General features: G+C 43.4%; 1 protein-coding gene across 3 annotated transcripts in view; it reads left to right on the top strand.

The window, feature by feature from the left end:
• Positions 1-1,504: 1,504 nt before the first annotated feature.
• Positions 1,505-21,489, top strand: part of mlphb (melanophilin b) — a 52,004-nt gene continuing 32,019 nt past the window's right edge. For all 3 annotated transcript variants that reach the window (XM_074658470.1, XM_074658469.1, XM_074658468.1), the window contains exons 1-2: positions 1,505-1,590; positions 4,814-4,955. In XM_074658470.1, coding sequence (XP_074514571.1) covers positions 4,828-4,955 — 128 coding nt within the window. In that variant the 5' untranslated portion in view covers positions 1,505-1,590; positions 4,814-4,827. The remainder of the gene's footprint in view (positions 1,591-4,813; positions 4,956-21,489) is intronic.

The following is a 21,489-nucleotide window of genomic DNA, read 5'->3' as shown; positions in this document are numbered from 1 at the left end:
ACCTGATGTCTGAAAAGACCAGACTGTGGTGAACTGGGGAGGATTTTTCCCACACTGCCTAACCAGCAGACATTTGCCTGAGCTGAGAAGTCAACAACTAAGTTTTTCTTCTTTCTTTTTTTTTTTAAATGTCAAAGGTTACTTCAGTAAGCAGGACACTGCCCTGGAAACCAGCTCAGCCTTTATTGTGGCTGAATAAAAACAACTCCTATACAGATTCACTCACAAGAATGTAATTAACTCACAAAAAATGTAAAGTGTAAAAAAAACTCGGTGACTAATCTCTTCCATAGACTGTTCATGCGTATATACTCCACAGGAAGATGATAGGGCCTGGTGGTGGAGCAAACAAGAAAATTGGCCTGCTGGACGGGTCACATGGCTCAAATCAATGTTTTTGTTGGGAGGAAGGAAATGGGAGCAAATCCTTCTGTTTGTTTTTGAGAGGAGAATGATATAATTAAACCTGAACAAAGCACTTAATCGTTCACATTCAATTGGATTCTTTCAGATTCCGAGAGTACAGTTCTGTCAGAGTTGATGGGGAGTTTCCTTTGTGATAACCAACCGTACTCGTTCCAACTCGGCTTTCACATTAGAGTAATTGTAATGATCTTGACACATATAAACACTCACAACTTTGTCTTTCAAATTGCTATCCCATGTGTGAATGTTTGACTTCATCTATGTAACGTGATTCCTCACTGAGAAAAAAGGTTGACCCACCCACTGTGCAAATAACAGTCTTACAACTATATTACCCTTAAACCAACATCACATCGATTAGTAACGGACATAAAAATGCATTCCTATGCTGCTGCTTTAGAAGACCTCCCAATGTTTTTGAATGTCGGTATTAATAAAGAGGTGTCACTCTCCTATAACATAGTAGACATGTGACTGGGGACATAAGGGCACAGTGTGTAGCGATTAGGGGAATTTATTGGCAGAAATTTATTAACTTATTAATAACAATGTTTCCTTTAGTGTATAATCACCTGAAAATAAGAATTGTTTTTTTGTTACCTTAGAATGAGCCCTCTATATCTACATCTCTTCACGGAGCCAGCCGCCACGTTTCTACAGTATAGCCCAGAACGGACAAACCAAACACTGGCTCTAGAGAGGGCCATTCACGTTTTCACTCCGGCCACCGTAGTTTCAGTTGGTTGCAATCTGCAACCTCACCGCTAGATGCCACCAGATCCTACACAATGCATCTTTAAGCCCAACTGGCCTCTACATAACCTCATGATCACTGCACACTTGAATACTGTCCAAGCAATGAAACGCCCAAAATAATTACTTCCAATCCGATTGATTTACCATTAATCAGTCATTTCCCAACATGAAGGCAAATCAAGAATATCAGTTACATTGTATTGACTGTCAATGAGGCCAAAGCACATAGCCAGACCCTTTGAAGTACAGTCAAGGAAGGCGGAGAGGAGGCATGTCTCCCTGCCTTTCTTCCCCCTGGTTAACTAGACATGTGATTAGCATTGCTGTCTGCTACTTAGTTTGCCCTGCAGTCAGCCTGGTCTGCCCTCAGAGGAAATACTGCCTGCAGGCTACTCTGTCAACACCAAGGTAAGTCATATTTACATACATTGATCTCCTCAAAAATGTGTAACACTATACACACGTAACATGTGCTTACATGTATTTGTATCCCAGGGACCTTCAGGGAATATTAATCCTGTTGTTGCTTCTTTTTTTTTATAGATTTGCTACTTAAACTGTCAGTGTGCAATAGTGGGCTCATTACATATTGGACCAAACTCATGTCCGAAAGTGTTCCAACTTGTTATTAGAAACTCACATTTAGTAGTTTTTGAAGCAAATGACAAAGAGCTTTTGTCCACTTTCTTAAATCTACTGAAAGGTAGTCAAGAATGCCTCAGTTAAAACTCCATAAGAGCATGTGAAGTGGTTTGGATTAAGTAAAAATGTGTGCTTTATCTGTAGCTGTTCTTTTGCAGGTAAAACTATTCCAGGTGTGTTTGTCTCCACACCTGTTATCAAGCCAGACCTTCCTTTTGCAAACATAAGGAGTCCTTCAAATGTGCACCTGTTGAGTTTTGTGCATCAACAGGGAATTTACTACAATAAATCCTTTGTAGACAAAACACTATACCATTAAGATTTCACTGGCTAAGGAATAAAGACTAAAATACTGTAAGGAATATTTATGCAAATGAAATAATACTATGTTAAAGTGCATGTTTTCATATTGTCCCCTTAATACAACAGAGTAAGATACCAAGTTGCTCACACCCGCTAAGCAAATACATATAGAGCTTTTGTATACTGCCAGGCTATTCAAGTGGAAGGATTTGACTGTGGGAAAGTTGTAAGCACTATTTTATATAGCTGGATGAGTACAATGTTCCACTCAGAGTCTACCATTTAGACGTGACTTGTTTCTCTGTTAAACTTGCATGCTTGTTTTTACCATTTAGCGCTCAATTGCATGAGCAGAAATTAGATTAGGTTACCCAGTTGTTTGAGGTTTTTTGATATGGCGTGTGGTAAACAAAACAATTATGAGATTTTCCTGAGCATTCCTTTTCTGGTTATATAGGAGTGTTTAAGTGCAATTCGGTGGTACTGGTTGTGTGTGAGGAGGTGCGTGTGTGCGTGCGTGCGTGCGTGCGTGCGTGCGTGCATGCGCATCTCTCTGTCAACTCGAGTGGAGTCACGTCATCTTCTGGCATTATATAGCCGGACCATGTGAAATAATTTGGGCAGGCTCCATTTAACAGAGACTTGATTCAAATCCCTCAGCAATGTGACGGTTGAACTGTGCCAAACCTTCCCAGATCACAGGACAGATGCATGTAGCAGAGAGGTTGTAAGCACCTAACCAATGTTCCAAATCACTGACCCGTGATCAATACTGTTATTCTGGTCTGTTTTGTTTGGAGAAAACAGCGTCCAACAAGACTGACAACAGATTTCTCGAAAAAGTAAGAGCTAAGGCCTTTACACACCAGGGATGTGACGAATAAACGACACAAAAAAGCAAAATATTAAACGTCTGTAGGGCTTTTATTGTGAAAGGTAAGAACGGAAGGAGGATATTCGCTTTACAGTGTAGATTTATTAGGAAAGGATCGCTTTCAATTGACATGTGATACAAAATATCTGAACCTATCCTTAACTCTACAATGTTATTTTTGCAACAAAAGAAATAGAGAGGAATAAGCAATGGATGTATACAGGGCCTTTTTGACTTTTAACATTAGATTAGGTGTTGGTAAATTGTCTTTCTGCAAAGTTGAAGAGTTCAAAGGTCAATGAAACATTACAGCTTAGGAAGTTGTGTATCAAATCTATATCCTAGACTCCCACTGATGAGTGCAGGGACATTCACGTGCAAACTTCATGCAGCAAATGTATTTCCAACTTTTTGTCACACAGATTTGTACCATGAACATAACATGACCAACGGATTAACACTAATGTCAAGTTGTGAACATCCGCACCTAATGTTGCATAAAACGATTCACAGTGCAACAGTGATTGATTATTCCGAAAAAAGAATTCAGGTGACCTCATTTTAAGTGACCTATTTATACAATTTGTAGTGTTTTCACTGCAGTTCATCTCAAATTTTAACATTCCAGCCCAATGACATTCCCAGGGCGTCAAATAATGAGGCTTTGTCACAACCGTCGGCATTCGGTACTGCTGCACAAGGCACCCATTATGAATGAAATGCACCGGGCGTTCTGTTATAGCTGCAGTGGGTGGAAATGGAGCAAATATGATTAAAAAAGTTATTTTTATGAAACGATCACTATATCCTGACAGTGGTGCATGAGACAGGTATCTGAAAAAAATAATGTTCCTCTGTGTCCTCCGGTGCTCCTAACGAAATCTGCAAGATTTCACAGACCGGAGGAAAACAACAAATTAGAGCCGAGCTGGAGTCTACTGCTGCCAATCACTCGCGAACTCCGATTAAACGGTCAAACTTGGCAGTGCTGATCAAATATGAATCAATATTCTGTTACTGTAATGCCTATTTCTGTCCTCAAATGTTTTCAAAAACATCTTGTAGTGTACTGTTTAGCTGTAAAATGAGAAAGTTTGTGACCTGGCAGACATGTTGCGAACAGTTGAGGAAATACCAAGCACCGCCCACCAGCTGCAGCACAGCCAATAAGTACACTCTCTCTCTGAAATAGATTTTTTAAAGCCTGAAAACAGAGCCATGAGGAGGTGCAGAAGTCTAGTTTTTTTCTCAGAGCACTCAAATTACAATATGCTGAAAGGTTATTATGACTTTTTGCCCAATGATGCCAAAAACATTCTGCCTACAGCAGGTTTAACTATAATTTAAACCGAGAAAGTGCCCCAGGAGCGCGATGACGTTGTTTAAAGAGCAAAAAGAGACACACTGGGTGGGCAGGAGGCGGGGTGGAGGTTGATGGGTCCAACAAACACAAGGCTTTCATCCAAGAGGCCGCTGTTCATGTTCCATGCATCCCAATGTTCAGTGTAATTTTCAATGTACAAACGTAATAGTTCTAAGCCCAACTATTTTATGTATTTCTTTCCTAAACCTAACTATAGTGGTTTTGTTGCCTAAACTTAAAGAGACACCAAGGGTAACTATAGTGGTCTTGATGCGGAAAATGAAGTGACGCCAATGGGCAGTATGTGATGAGTTTGGATGAGAACGTGTTGAGCATTGATGTAAAATCCTCATGTTGCTTACACCTCTCACTATTAACGCTGACTAATGGCTTAACATTGTCTCATTTGCGAACAATTTATTGCATTTCGTTTTATTGCCCGCTCACAGGCATCAACTTCACAATGATGCCTGGCACCACAACAGGCAAGAAGCTGGATCTCTCCAAACTCACAGATGAGGAGGCCAAGCATGTTTGGGAAGTCGTCCAGCGTGATTTCGACCTGAGGAAGAAAGAGGAGGACAGACTTGGGTAGGTTAAAGATCACAAATATCAGTTTTATTTCTGTTTGTTACACATCTGTTTCTCAAACGAACCCACAGAAGCCACCGCTTTGTTGCTTTTGGCTTCAGAATTAACCTCACCATTTGTTCTTTTTCTTTACTACTACTACTTACTACTTTGGGGGATTTTTTTGAAAGTAATGTCAGGCTGTGTACATGTATTATCAAATTGAATTCTTTGGGGGTTGGAATTTATAAAACACTAGTAGGAAAGAATTGTATATTGCTTGAAATTGTCTATAAATTTAAATCTAGATGTATGTTTTTGTCCATTACTGAGTTTTTATTTAAACTCTGACCCTATTATCCAATACAGACAAATCATTTTACTATATCAATATACACTTAATGTTATTCTGTAAAATCACAAATCTTTTATATCACATATTTCAGCTGTGACTCGTGTGTCAAACCGGTCTCACCAAATGATGTATGAATGACACAGTAATTTGTTGTGGCTGTGGTGACCCTGGTAAACATTTTACCTGCTACACAGCAAGTAAACATTGCCATTGAACACATGATCACATGCTGGTGTGTGCTCACCAGTAGTTCAGGTTAACTCACCTTGCTGCAGTGATGTAGAAATGTACTCCCGGATCTTGTGACATCACTGTTGGGTGTGGTCATTGACACAACAAAGCACATTTCTCAGCTTGAAACTCTCACCCAGAGAGGGCAGTGTGTCAGTCACCCTCTGGCATTATGTAGCCGGACCATGTGAAATAATTTGGGCAGGCTCCATTTAACAGAGACTTGATTCAAATCCCTCAGCAATGTGACGGTTGAACTGTGCCAAACCTTCCCAGATCACAGGACAGATGCATGTAGCAGAGAGATTGTAAGCACCTAACTAATGCTCCAAATCACTGACCCGTGATCAATACTGTTATTCTGATCTGTTTTGTTTGGAGAAAACAGCATCCTACAAGACTGACAGTAGTTTTCTCGAAAAAGTAAGACTTAAGGCCTTTACACACCAGGGATGTGACAAATAAACGACACGAAAAAGCGAAATATTATACGTCTATAGGGCGTTTGACCTTGGCTATACGGACTTGTATCTGTGCAAAGTTTGTCGCAAAGTTTAATAGGTGTTTTCACATTCCTCTACTGAAGGGGGAGATGACTGTGCACTTCTCGAAAATCTGAGATTTAAACGTATGGGCAAGCTAGATTTGGTACGTCCCGAATTCGAAAGCCAAGCAAAAGTTTGCATTAGCATGGTGAAAAAAATCCCAAAAATCCCAGCCTCAATTCAGCCTGGTGTTAATTAGTAGACTAGCTAGCAACACATCATATTATCACTTCAGCCTAAAAAAGAACAGGACACTCACATTTCACGGTGAGCCGGTAATCACATGTCACGTCTTCAAAGCCTATAATGCTGGATAATTGGTTATCGGCTGTTTGTTTGTTTTTTATTGAAAGAAGATGGCTGATCTTGTTTGATTTCAATTTGGTATAACTGAGTGGAAATTACACACTGTACTCTATTCCTGAAGGCTGGATGAACTTTGTTGAGCTATACGTCTCGGAACAGATGATTCAGTCATTTGCTTCTGACTCATTGCTGAGATACTGCTCACGTGTCTCCATGGCAGTAGTGAATGGTGGATGGTTTAGATATCAGGCTGTGGGGAGGAAGAGGTTTAGAGGGAATTTCCTCCTATGCTTGGATGTGGGATGACCTCTGCACAGCACGCTCAGTGGAACATTGTTAAAGCAAGATTTACACCTCCTACAGTATATGTATCTCTAATCCGTCCACAGCTTCGTATTCATCAAGTTACAGAACCACAAAATGTGTGATGAATGAAACTCTAAATGTATACACAGTATTTTTTACAATCTAAATTATTCACTGAAAATTGCATTGTCATGATAAATGAGGCAAAGATTTGCTGTGGGCTAACACCCAACCCCCAGATTACACATGGTAGCTTCATTATATTGCCTGGAAAACCTTATCATGTTCCCTCTGCATCAGTTAGTTTGATTAAACACATTGCTTATTTAGGAATAGGCACCACAAAGGCATAATAGAAACTGAAATAATGAAAGTAACTAGATTTTGACACAGGGCTCCTCTACAAGACAGGGTGTTTTAAAGCCTTCTCCTTTTAGTGTATATGGTGCTTTAGAGCATATTACCAAAATTTGCAGTTCAGTCAGGACCACTTTAGTCAAAGAAAACTTTATTTCCATTTGCAGTAATATATACAGTATATCGGCGGTATGGCTCTGTTCTGGGACCTCCCTGCCCATGCACGCACATACGTGTATCCACGTGCCTACGTGGTAGCATAAGGCAAGGAGAGCATACCTCATTGCCCTTCCATGTGCATACATGGAAAGCCAAAGGCAGGGAGAGCAGCAGCAAAGACCCCCCCTGGATGCAGAACAGAGTGCATCAATGACAACAGAAATGACATTGATTAAGTCAGACACAGTATTAAAAGGAGGTGTTGGGGTGGAGGTAGGTTGCGAGCGGCTTGTAGAGGAAGCAGCAAAGGTAGGCAGGCTGAAGAAGCTTAAATAAGGCGCCCTGTATGAAATTTGCCAATGAATGCATAAAGGGGAATCAGCTGATGCATCAGCTGATTGGGCTGGCTTAAGATCGGCTGCTATCAGCTGATAGCATAGGAGCAGAGCTTGACTTCATGGCCTGCCTGAACTAACGCTACGCTCGATTTGATCAAATCAAATTATCCTGGGGCCCCTGTGGTGTCTGAGGAGGCATTTGCATGCTTTGTCAGGTTGGTAATCCAACTTCACTTGCAGTATTCTAAATTGTAATCTTTTAAGTAACTAATGGTCCACCTACACATATGTTTTCACTTTGGGACTCTGTGGGAGTGTAAAGACTGTTCAGGAGTGCAGAGTTTGGTGACATCACCCAATTTCCATATAGCTCCACCCAACTTCCACCTGAAATCAGCCAGTGATTGAAAACACCTGTTGGTATGCAGGGCTATATAAAAAAGGTCCATCTTGATATGGCAAAGCTATAATTGTGTTTATTGTATTATTTAGTACTCATAAGACATATTTGTCTCAGGAAGCTATCGCAGACAAATTGATTTTCTGCTTATTCAAACAGTATCATGATCTTCAAAACATGCTTGGGGTTAAATACCTCTCAGTGTTTTTTCTGGGTCACATCTGTCATCAAAGCCACTTTAAAATGATTCAGACTTTGAGCCATGCACTTCATGAATTCATTCAGAAGATTTCCTGTCGCTCCTTATTTTTCCATACTCTGTTAAAACATAGTGCTTTTGTGCGTCTGCATGTGCATGATAAAAGGGACCTTCGAAGAACCTTCTTGTCTGCAGCCTGCATTTCCCAAAGAAGAAGTGGATGAAGAGAGTCAGACTTTTGGTTATGAAGACCATGTCAATGTGCATGGCAGGCCGAGGAGTTGACCCTTTCTATATAGTGCCATGCAGGTTTGTCCATGTTTGTGAGCAGCACTGTCCTTCAATTTCAACCACTTACACTAGGTTGTGGGGTCTGCCAAGGTTCTTCTTCAGCTATTTGTTTTCCATTCAAATGAGCAGTTGTTTGCTGCTGACTTAACTGTTGTTTTCATCCAGGGCCTCTGCAATCTATAAATAGATACAGAGCTTCATGTGGTTTACATATAAAACTGTCACGCTTAAATCTTGTAAAACCACATATGTTGGATTATAGAAGGAAGTACGCCTAGCTTATTGATTTAGAGTTTGTTTTGCTTTACCAGGTCCACCAAAATAACAGATTGTAGTGTTATATTCTTGTTATTAAGCGTGTTTTGTCAAAAAAATAAAAGAAACATCTACCAATACTTAGGTTTAATTTATATTAAAATTCTGAATATTTGACTAATATTTAGTTTTTTGCTGCAAGGTTTTACTCATATGATTTGTCATGAAGCAAATTTATAGTAGTAGCCATTGCGGAACTGTCAACCTGAAAGATGCATTAATAGCTAAAGACTTCTTATTGTAGGTGAAGCATCTTTTAAGAAAACAAAGAAAAATGCACTAATCAATATTTTGATATTAACAATGGTTCAAACAAAGGGTCCACTCCTGACGGAACGCAGTATGTAACGAGTTGGGATGAGAACGAGTTGTAATATGTCAGTGTTGTGTTTAAAGCTTGTTTCCGCTGACCCCAAATGGCATTAGCTTCCTGCACAGAGATGGAAAATAATCTGCATTTCATTTTGAAACGGAAACCTAAATTAAGTTAAGATGCAGCTGATTCATAACTGTGTTGTTCTTAATGTTCGCTTGTAAGGGATAAATACGGATAGTCAGCAGTCATATGAGGGAAGGTTTCACAGAATATAAAAGCACAATGGCCATTTTTGGAAGAAGCTGAAACTATCAATCTATCTATCTTTTTATCTGTCTATATTATCTATCTATCTATCTATCCATATACAGTATATATATCTATATATCTGCAGTATGCATTTCCTCATTAATTGTCATTATCGTTTTATTTTAATAGTCTGAAAATTGTCTTCATCAAAATGGAAACATATCTATAAGGCTAATGTGCAGCTGCTGGGTCTTTGTCTGGAAAGCTGTACGTTTTAGTTCTGTGTGAGTTTCTCTTTTTATCTCTTTCTCTCCTTCACACTTTCACCGGCAGCCTCACTGGTATATGGTAACTTGTCATATTCTAGAACTGAGTTACAGTAAGAGAGAGGCAAAGAGGAGGATATGAGATTATAATGTTAAGATGAAAGACAGAGATAGGCACACCAGCTCAAACTCGGTTAAGACCGTCTGAAACAGGAGGTTCATTTAAACTAGAGAGGATTTGATTTGTGTGGTTGTACACGGTGAGAAGATCACCATGTATGGGAACACTCAGTTACTTTGGTCTTCATAGCTGTCTGTGTCGAAGTGAACATCTGGCTGCCGAACCCGGATTCCTGAGCTTTGCCAGTTCAGCACAGAGTAAACTCTGCAGTACCTGCTTTTAATCAAATACTGGGGAAAAGTGAGGATTTTGAAGACATACTTAGGCGTGTTACTTGGTAAAACTTGGTAAAGCTTAGAAAATGTGCACAGTCACATCTACTATTTATAATGTAAAGCTTCTTTATGACCAACACTTTTCCAGCATGAAAAAGGGAGGAGAAAGAGAAAACATTCTGATTTAAGATAAATTGAAATATTGCAGTTACTTCTGATCTCTTTGAAATCTCAAAGTCAAAATCTTTCATATGTAAATAAATGTAAGTTCTCACCTTAAAGGTGCCCTGTGGAGTTTTCTTTAAAACAAACAAAAGTTATGTTTGCATCAAATGGTGCTGACCAAAACATGTATATATCCTTTAGGTCTAATAAACATGTTGAATTCATTAATTTTTCTTAAATGTTTGAATCCAGCGTTGTTTACATCCACGTTTACTAGCTTGCAGTGGAATAGTGCAAACCAGTGACAGGACTGTGTATTGCGTCACCTGTGCATAGATGCACATGCAGGTGTGTCCTCATGTGCGGAACACTATTGACTATTGCCCCTATTCTCTTTTCTTAAATATAAAATTCAGAATTTCAAAAAGTAAATTGATCATACAAGCAGCAGGGTGATTTTCATGGCGTTTGGAGCAGCCAGTGCAGTCAAAATGTTTGCCACTGTGTGTAAGAGAGCGCAGGCCAGAGCAAACTCGATGACGTCTAAAGCAAGGCAAGAAGTAGGCTATGTCGTGCGACTGAACGCATACTCCTACGCAGAGCTGCCTCTACGCCTGTACGTCACAAGCCAGGGCCAGTGCGTCGTTGTAGGCGAACTAGGCAATTGCCTAGAACGGCACTTTGGCAAGGGTGGCGAAATGTGGGATAAATATTCATTATAAGCAAAATGTGTTAAACTTACTGCCCAAAATTTTACAGCTCATGCCCTACAGCCGCTCGCATAGAAGGCCTCTCTATCGCATTTCTGTGCCAGTGTGTCCCTGTTGCTAATAGAGAGGCAGAAAGACATGCACTGGGCCTGGGCACAGCCTGCAAATCAGCTCTGCCCTCAAGATGTTTGACAGTGGAACATCGTCCAACTTTCTGCGGAGAGCTGTGGACCGAGCAGCCACAATGCGTGAATGCAAGTTTCGTGAGGGTTGCCTTTATGATCGCAAATACAAAGCCTGTTTGGTAAACAATTCCAAATGGGAAAAGAAAGCTGGATGGAAACTTTGTGTAAAATCTTGTCACAGCATCCTCCCCCGAGGAAAATCTACAGAGAAGCCTGGAAATTTGAGTAAGGAAAAGGTTGGAATTTTGAAATGGAAAATGTGTAGGAACCCTGTAGTACTATAGTGCTACTAGAGGTGAAAAAACTCCACAAGGTACCTTTTACAATGGTTCATAAAAATATTTAAATATTGCAAAGAATAAATCATCTACTGCACATAATGGCCCTCATATTACATATAAATTAAGGAGGTACAAGAAATACGAGGGGCAGCAGTCTACATTTAAAACAGCACTAACTGATATTTTTATATTAACAATATGTATAATGTAGGGGGCCGGGGTGGAACAGTACATGTATTCGTCCGAAAACGTATAGGACGTTCGTTTTGGTGTGTGACATTCTTTCGGTATGCCCTGTGACCCAAACTGTCAAAATAGTTCATTAACGTCTACTATTTGCACGGACGGAGCAGAATTTCTAGAGCTCAAGTTAGCTGGAAAGTTTTGTCAGTGCACCAGTTGGGCCTAGTTGGGGTGGCTGTGGCTCAGAGGGTAGAGCAGGTTGTCCACCAATCAGAAGGTCAGTGGTTTCGATCCCTGGCTGCTCCGGGTCACATGTCGATGTGTCCTTGAGCAAGACACTTAACCCCAAATTGCTCCCAAAGGTATAGCCATCGGTGTGTGAATGAGTATTTAGATTAGATCCTGATGGGCAAAGTTGCCACCTTAGCAGCCTCTGCCATCAGTGTATGAATGGGTGTGTGAATGGGTGAATACTGACATGTAGTGTAAAGTGCTTGAGTGGTCGGAAGACTAGAAAAGCGCTATATAAATGCAAGTCCATTTATCATTTATCAGTTGTTGTCTATCAGCTGTAGCATGCTAGTCGGCTTAGCCCGATTAGCCCGGTTAGTCAAGCTCAATGGACAACAATTTCTGTCAAACTGTATGCCGACATTGTTCAACTGAAGTTTGGTATATCTGTGGTTGCACATTTAATCTGCGATGGCATCACCTGGATGTGTCGATTAGCGGAACAAAACAAAAACAGACTAGACAGCGAGTCCTTCTCTCCACAGCGTTCAGGCAGCCTCCCCACTGCAGATATAGACTGTGCCAAAGTAATAACTAATGTTATAAGAGTGTTTATCACACAACATAAACAATACCAAATTAAAGCATATGGTCAAAGTGTTTGAGTCCCACTATAATGTGCCTTCACATGCATCTTAGCACAGGGTTCAACGGCTGGAAATACTCCAGAGCTTTCAGCTGCATCTCCATGAAAAACCCGAAAAACCCTCACAGCTTATCACATCATCACATGCATGAAGTGCTGACTACCACAGACTCAGACTCCCATTGCACTTGGTTTTGATATTTGACCATGCCAGCCATGTATCAGTGCTTGGAAGGCTTGGAAGTTGCCTACAGCACACATCTTATTGAGTCCCAGAAGTGCATCTTGTATATCAGATCTGTGGGATTTGAAGCTTCAGAATTACTTTTAAATCTTTAAATGGCCAGCAGCTGTATCTGCAAAAGGTTATGGGATTCGTACAAAGTATCCAATTAATCCAGATGATCTGGGCTATAATTTGAAAAGCATGGCCTATAAAAAAAAGCTTTAACAGTAAGCATCCTCTCATCCTCGGAGGGTGTTTTGACTCCACCCAAACTGTTTGACATTTGGGATTTGTTATCAGAAATTTTCCTCTCCACTACCGTCAGCATCTTTCAGCGCATGAGTGAGGCTGTAACTTTTCCAACAATCAGCACAAGAATGCTCCAAACTTTGCTGAAGAGAATAGTCTGACATCAAAGCAATCGTTTATAACACATATGTAAGGAGCTGCCAAGTCACACAGAAGAGAAGTAATTGAGTAAGACTTGACTGAAGTTATTGCAGCTCTTATTGCACCGTGCCGGAATGAGCTGAGTAGTTTCAAATGTAATCATTGGAGAAAAAGGAAGGAAGTAACTTTTCTGCAATTTCAATAAAGTGTGGCTACAAGAACAAAGTGTTGATTTATATAGCGGAAAACAAATTAAAGGCTGGGATAGATGTTTTTGCTAATTGCAATATAATTACTGAAAATGAACATGGTCTTGAAATAAATTCAAATGTGACCGTATAGCGTGTAACTAAAAAACTCATTACAGCCGTGAAAACTCGAGCAAAATCTTGTCTACCACCAAACAACCACTGCATAACCAGGGCGATCTGTTTTTTTTTTATGTATAATATGAGGTCTACTTATTGAAGTTTGAGTAATGTATGCAGTATATTTTTGGCATCATTGGGCAAAAAGTAATTCAAGTGTTCTGAGGGAAAACTAGACTTCTGTACCTCGTCATGGCTCTGTTTTCAGGCTTTAGAAAATTTTGCCCGTTATGGGAGACTTTCGCCAATCATAGGTCATTTCAGAGAGAGCGTTCCTATTGGCTGTGCTCAGGCTGGTGGGCGGTGCTTGGTATTTCCTCAACTGGTCTCAACGTGGCTGCCGGGTCACAAACTTTCTCATTTTACAGCTAAACACTACACTACAAGATGTTTCTGAAAACATTTGAGGTGAGAAATAGGCATTACAGTAACAGAATAGGCCTATGGATCCTTTTAGTGCCGACGTCATGATTACGACGTTTTACAGTGTTAGCTGGAGGCAAGTACTGTAGTCTGAAACGTTCCGTCCATATTGCAAGACCCTCTTTTTGATAAGTCCGTTTTAACACTAACACCTGCAGTCTTTGAGGGTGACTGACTACATATTCATAAATTATATATTGGAGTTATTTTCTCCATCCATCCATCCATCCATCTTCAACCGCTTATCCGGGATCGGGTCGCGGGGGCAACAGCTCCAGCAGGGGACCCCAAAACTTCCCTTTCCCGGGCCACATTAACCAGCTCTGACTGGGGGATCCCGAGGCGTTCCCAGGCCAGAGTAGAGATATAATCTCTCCATCTAGTCCTGGGTCTTCCCCGTGGTCTCCTCCCAGCTGGTCGTGCCTGGAACACCTCCCAAGGGAGGCGCCCAGGAGGCATCCTTGCTAGATGCCCGAACCACCTCAACTGGCTCCTTTCGACGCAAAGGAGCAAGGACTCTACTCCGAGTCCCTCACGGATGACTGAGCTTCTTACCCTATCTCTAAGGGAGACGCCAGCCACCCTCCTGAGGAAACCCATTTCGGCCGCTTGCACCCGCGACCTCGTTCTTTCGGTCATGACCCAACCCTCATGACCATAGGTGAGAGTAGGAACGAAGATTGAACGGTAGATCGAGAGCTTTGCCTTCCGGCTCAGCTCTCTTTTCGTCACAACGGTGCGGTAAAGCGAATGCAATACCGCCCCTGCTGCTCCGATTCTCCGACCAATCTCACGTTCCATCGTCCCCTCACTCGCGAACAAGACCCCGAGATACTTAAACTCCTTCACTTGGGGTAAGGACTCATTCCCTACCCGGAGTAGGCAAACCACCGGTTTCCTGCTGAGAACCATGGCCTCAGATTTAGAGGTGCTGATTCTCATCCCGACTGCGTCACACTCGGCTGCGAACCGATCCAGTGAGTGCTGGAGGTCGCAGACCGATGATGCCAACAGGACCACATCATCTGCAAAAAGCAGCGATGAGATCCTCAGCACACCGATCTGCAAACCCTCCTCCACCCGACTACGCCTCGATATCCTGTCCATGAATATCACGAACAGGATTGGTGACAAAGCGCAGCCCTGGCGGAGGCCAACCCCCACCGGAAACGAGTCCGACTTATTGCCGAGGATCCGAACACAGCTCTCGCTTTGGGCGTACAGGGATTGGATGGCCCTGAGAAGTGCCCCCCTCACCCCATACTCCCGCAGCACCCCCCACAGTATCTCCCGGGGGACCCGGTCATATGCCTTCTCCAAGTCCACAAAACACATGTAGACTGGATGGGCATACTCCCAGGCCCCCTCCAGGATCCTTGCGAGAGTGAAAAGCTGGTCCGTTGTTCCACGGCCAGGACGGAATCCGCATTGTTCCTCTTCGATCTGAGGTTCGACTATCGGCCGAACCCTCCTTTCCAGCACCTTGGAGTAGACTTTACCAGGGAGGCTGAGCAGTGTGATACCCCTGTAATTGGCACACACTCTCTGGTCCCCCTTTTTGAAAAGGGGAACCACCACCCCGGTCTGCCACTCCTTAGGCACTGTCACCGACTTCCACGCGGTGTTGAAGAGACGTGTCATCCAAGACAGCCCCTCCCCACCCAGAGCCTTCAGCATTTCTGGGCGGATCTCATCAACCCCCGGGGCTTTGCCACTGTGGAGTTGTTTGACTACCTCAGTGACTTCCACCAGGGTAATTGATGATGGTCCCCCATCAGCTTCCAGCTCTGCCTCTACCATAGAGGGCGTATTGGTCGGATTCAGAAGTTCCTCAAAGTGCTCCTTCCACCGCCCGATTACCTCCTCAGTTGAGGTCAACAGTGTCCCATCCTTACTGTACACAGCTTGGATGGTTCCCCGTTTCCCCCTCCTAAGGTGCCGGATGGTTTTCCAGAAGCACTTTGGTGCCGACCGAAAGTCCTTCTCCATGGCTGCTCCGAACTCCTCCCACACCCGCTGCTTTGCCTCCGTCACGGCAGTGGCTGCTGCTCTTCGGGCCCGTCGGTACCCTGCAACTGCCTCCGGAGACCTCCGAGATAACATATCCCGGAAGGCCTCCTTCTTCAGTCGGACGGCTTCCCTGACCACCGGTGTCCACCACGGTGTTCGAGGATTGCCGCCCCTTGAGGCACCTAAGACCTTAAAACCACAGCTCACCGCCGCAGCTTCAGCAATGGAAGCTTTGAACATCGTCCACTCGGGTTCAATGCCCCCAACCTCCACAGGGATGCCAGAAAAGCTCCGCCGGAGGTGTGAGTTGAAGATCTCTCGGACAGGGGCCTCCTCCAGACGTTCCCAGTTCACCCTCACTACGCGTTTGGGCTTACCAGGTCTGTCCAGAGTCTTCCCCCACCCTCTGACCCAACTCACCACCAGATGGTGATCAGTTGACAGCTCCGCCCCTCTCTTCACCCGAGTGTCCAAAACATGCGGCCTCAGATCAGATGATACGATTACAAAATCGATCATCGACCTTCGGCCTAGGGTGCTCTGGTACCACGTACACTTATGAGCATCCTTATGTTCGAACATGGTGTTCGTTATGGACAATCCATGACTAGCACAGAAGTCCAACAACAAACGACCACTCGGGTTTAGATCAGGGAGGCCGTTCCTCCCAATCACGCCACTCCAGGTGTCTCCATCGTTGCCCACGTGCGCGTTGAAGTCTCCCAGGAGAACTATGGAGTCCCCTACTGGAGCCCCATACAGGACTCCATTCAGGGTCTCCAAGAAGGCCGAATACTCCGAACTGCTGTTTGGTGCATACGCACAAACAACAGTCAGAGTTTTCCCCCCCATAACCCGAAGGCGTAGGGAGGCGACCCTCTCGTCCACCGGGGTAAACTCCAACGTAGCGGCACTCAGCCGGGGATTTGTGAGTATCCCCACACCCGCCCGGCGCCTCACACCATGGGCAACTCCAGAGAAGAATAGAGTCCAACCCCTATCCAAGAGTACGGTTCCAGAACCGAGGCTGTGCGTAGAGGTAAGCCCTACCAGATCCAACTGGTAGCGCTCCACCTCCCGCACAAGCTCCGGCTCCTTCCCCCACAGAGAGGTGACGTTCCACGTCCCCAGAGCCAGCCTCTGCCGCCCGGGTCCAGTCCGTCGAGGTCCCTGGCCTTCACTGCCACCCGTGTGGCAGCGCACCCGACCCAAGCGGTTCTTCCTGCAGGTGGTGAGCCCACAGGATGGAGAGGAGGGGGGTGCCACGTTCCTTTTTCGGGGTATCCCCGGCCGGGCTCCGTGGCAAGCCCGGCCACCAGACGCTCGTTGACGGGCCCTCCGTCTGGGCCTGGCTCCAGACGTGGGCCCCGGGCTTCCTCCGGGCCGGGTAACTCCTCCTCTGCCTCGTGTCGTCATTGGGTTTTTTGTGAACCATTCTTAGTCCGGCCCCTCACCTAAGACCAATTTGCCATGGGAGACCCTACCAGGAGCACGAGGCTCCAGACAACACAGCCCTCAGGGTCATAGGGACACACAAACCTCTCCACCACGTTAAGGTGATGGTTCCCGGAGAGGTTATTTTCTCCAGCCATTGTTAAAAAAAAAAAAAAAACAAGCCAACAAAACTTGTTAGCCAGCTTTAGCTAACATGTTCGGAGAAACATTCCCCGGCCGTGTCTAGAAGGTAACCCACGAGTTGAGAAACTCTCACTAGATGGTTAAGGTTTTCCATTGATCTCAAATAGTTAAAGGGACTGTTTGTAAGAATCAGAAATGCTTGTTAACAGCGACACCTGTGGCCGTTAAGTCAACGAAAGTCAGCGTCGGGCTCACGCTTGCTCGCTCTAAATAGACATGAACGAGCATCGCTCAAAACAGTGAAACGACACACGTCAGCTAAAACCACAATATCAATCTATATTTTACCTGCTTGGCAGTAATGTTAGCTGACCAGACGAAAGTCTCTACATGAATCAATGCTGATTTTCCTACCTCAGCCTCCCGACCGCGGCCGGAGGAAACAGGGGAGACACCGGCACCCGGTCAGAGACAATAACGTTTCTCTCTGCGGAGCCCCGTCACTTCACAAGACACGGGAAACCTCTGTTGGTCTGGAGGAGCTGCAGCATTCACTAGATATTCTCAGAGCTAAACTCACTCTTCTGCAGTGTGTAGTGTGCGCGCATACACGTGTGGAGATTAATAGCGAGAAGCAGCGCGGTGTGTTAGTGAAGGCAGGCAGGCAGAGGAACAGAGGAACAGAGTACAGCAGAGACTCCGGTCCTGGAGACCAAAGCTACGGTCTCCCCCGCGTCCTCGAACCGAGGCCAACACTGTTTTGCAAGACTTGCTTGCTTCACTAGATATAATTGCGGTTTTGGTGCTTCCGTGTAGTTTTTGTTGGAGTCTGAGTCTGAACAGCGTAGCCACACGCGAGCGCGCATGGGACACCGACCCGAATTGATTTATACGTTACAAACAGTCCCCTTAAGGTTAGGCATTGACCCTCGAATGGCTATGGTTAGGATAGACCGTCGGGCAGTGAGTCTCGCAAGAGTTTTTGCAAGTTTTTGCCAAATTTCGCAATTTGCGGTTTACCTATTAGACAACCTTATTCTACCTACACTTACACTCCACCCACAGAAATACATCATCAGGGGTCAATAGCTACATACACAGGCTACATTAATGTACATATAAATAAATATTGTCGTAAGTAGTATATAACAAATACACTAATAGACCTGTGTCACTCAGAAGGTCTCTAAACATTATTTTCATTAGATTATTTTGTCAAACATTTTACATTATACAGTTTTATGACTGCTTCAGCAATTACTTAAGGCCATGCACAGTGAAGCTGTACCACATCTATCTTGATAATTTTTTTCTTATTTGTAAACGTACTAAATCTTCCTGGAGAAGCACTGCAGGTTTTTCTGCCTTTACTGACTTTTCCCGTGCAACAAGGCTGACATAATGTTGACACAAAGTTGCCCAAATGAAGCCATCCGTGTGCTGACAACCATCTCCTCAATCATAATCATCAGCCAGCATTCTGACTCATAAAAACGTTGTATAATGAAATGCTGTAAGGTTTATTTTATTAGCTGTAAAAACATAAAGTGAGTAATAAGTTAGACATTTGCCCAAATATATTCAGCAGTTATTAGTTCAACATTTGGGGGGGAAATGTGCTTATTGGCTTAGTGAGAGAGAGTGGGATGAGTAGTGTAGGATATGGTTAGCTTAGCTTAGCATAAATACTGGAGTCAGGGGGGAACAGCTGGCTCTGTCCACAGTTGAAAAATACACCTACAGTACCAGCAACTCTGAACATGTCTTATTTTATGTACCCATACATAAACAGAAATGTAAAAAAAAAAGAGCTTTCATGGCGGCACCAAAATTTGGCTGAGTTTGATCATAAACAGTGTGCAAACCTCATTTCAAGGCAGTCTTGTCTTAGAACACAATCTTTGCAGCATTGTTAGTGTTTCTCTATTTCTGATGTAGCCCCAGGGCAATTTGTGCTGCCCCTGAGTGCCATTGTGGCTGGTTTCCTGGTCTACTACCAGTTTCCTGGTGGTTCTGCTCAGAATAAATATGTTTTGGTTAATATTGACATGTTCAGTTCAATATACACATACAGTATGTGTCACTTTAAATAGGCTGGTTGCAGTGTACTTGGTGAGCATGTGGTTTACTTTGAGTACAACCTATATGTGTTTAATTTTATTACATGTAATTGGTTGTTTATGTGTCATGTCACTTTACCTGGTTGTGATTGGCTGTGGGGCGGGACTAGAGGAGCGGGTGGTCGAGCGAGAGAAGTGAGGGAGCGGCGCAACGGAGAGGTTGGAGAGAAGCAAGTGAAACGCCAAATGTATACATTGAGAGTAGTGAAGTGGCTATCAACACAGTAGCTGATATTGCGCCGTTAGCCTTTCTAGCTTACTAGCCAAGCTAACTAGCCAAGCTAACTATCGCCAAAGGACACTCTGGACCGCCCAGATAGCCTCCAGGTGACCTGGATAAAAGCCTGGTAGCTCCTCTGGCAACGCGGGAGAAAGAAGATTTCACCTGTTGCACTGCCATGGTAAGCTTTCAGCCTTTCTAGCTTTTTGCACTACTCTTGGAGGGGCAACATTAGGACTCTGTAACACAAACTCTGCTACGCTAAAGTGAGTACTCAGCTTTTATTTGGCTGTTAGAGCGAAACGGTCTCGACTGTTTTTGGTCACCACGTTCCCGAGCACCGACCAGGCCTGCAACGGGGTTGTTTTCATTAATGGTCCTTTTCTGTTTGCCGGCTTGTGTGTGTGTGTGAGAGTGTGTGTGCGTGTGTGAGAGAGAGTGTGTGTGGGCCCACCAGGTTATTATTGGTGAAAGTAAAAGAAACCATAAGAGTTCATTGCATATCCTTTTGGTACTGCTTTATGTTATTTTGGGCTAGACCAAGCACATTAAAGGGTGACATATATGCTAGTGACCCCAGAAGGTTAAAGGAACATGGAAGATTGACTTGGGTTAATACTGCCTTGTTTATCTCTGTGAAAGGTCAAAGTACTATTTTCTTGGTATACTATCTTATTGACTTTTTTATTTTACATATTTTTGATATCATTCCCTTTTAGTTAATCAATTGAGTAAATTGTTGGGGACATATTTGTTATGTGATTTGTATTAGGTATAAACATAACCACAGTGCTGTCACATATAAGAAATAGGGAGGAAATAATTATGGGTTATTAAAATAAAGCAACAACAGGAATAAGGGTTTAACTAAAGCCAACCTGGGAATTAAGTTTTACGAACACAGGGCGCTACCTTTATAAAAAGGTGCAGAAAGCGCTACACTGAGTTGCAGCAATGTTTACTGTACTACTATATACAAGATATTAATTAGCAGTAGACCTACAGTAATCAACCCTGCTTCATGGTAAATACAGAGAGAATGAAGCCATGTAAGTGCAGCAAGTCCTATTGGAAAGTCAATATAGGAACCCCCTACACACGAGCAGTGGATGGGGGTAGTAAAGGAGATATACATAATGGAGAAGCTGACACATCGTTTAAGACTGCAAGAAACACAGATGGAAGACAAGTGGGAGAAATGGACAATATTCAAAAACCAAAACAGCGACGAAGACTGCAGAAAGGACAACTGATTGAGTTGGAAATTATGTGAGAATGTATGGAATAATGGAAGTGTAACTCCCAAACACGAGTCCTGTATGTATTGTTCCCTTTGTCTGTGGGTCTGACGGTATACATGCCCATATGTTGATTGATATGTGTATAACCTTGAAAACATCAATAAAAACTGAAGTGGGAAAAAAAAGAAAGTCAATATAGTGGGACACCCAGGTAGCTCACCTGGTAGAGTGGGCGCCTACCAAGGCTGAGTCCTTACTGCAGCGGCTGTGGGTTTGGGTCCAGCCCGTTGCCATTTGTTGCATTTCATCCCCTCGCTCTCCCCTTTCCAGTCTATCGGACCTGTCCATCAAATAAAGGCAAAAACAGCCAAAAAAAATCTTTAAAAAAAGAAAGTCAATATAGACGCACTTTTCACTGACGCTGTATCGACCCCTAAAGTAAAATGTTTCCTCCTGCTTGATGAGTTCTGCATATTAACTACAACACATACAAACCTTTGACTAAATTAAAGTAATTTCCTTTGTAAAACATCTGTTATACACAAGTTA

Source organism: Sebastes fasciatus, chromosome 14 (genome assembly GCF_043250625.1).
Source record: "Sebastes fasciatus isolate fSebFas1 chromosome 14, fSebFas1.pri, whole genome shotgun sequence".
NCBI classification, from domain to species: domain Eukaryota; kingdom Metazoa; phylum Chordata; class Actinopteri; order Perciformes; family Sebastidae; genus Sebastes; species Sebastes fasciatus.
The sequence above is the reverse complement of the archived record's forward strand: the minus strand, read 5'-3'. Positions and strand labels throughout refer to the sequence as shown.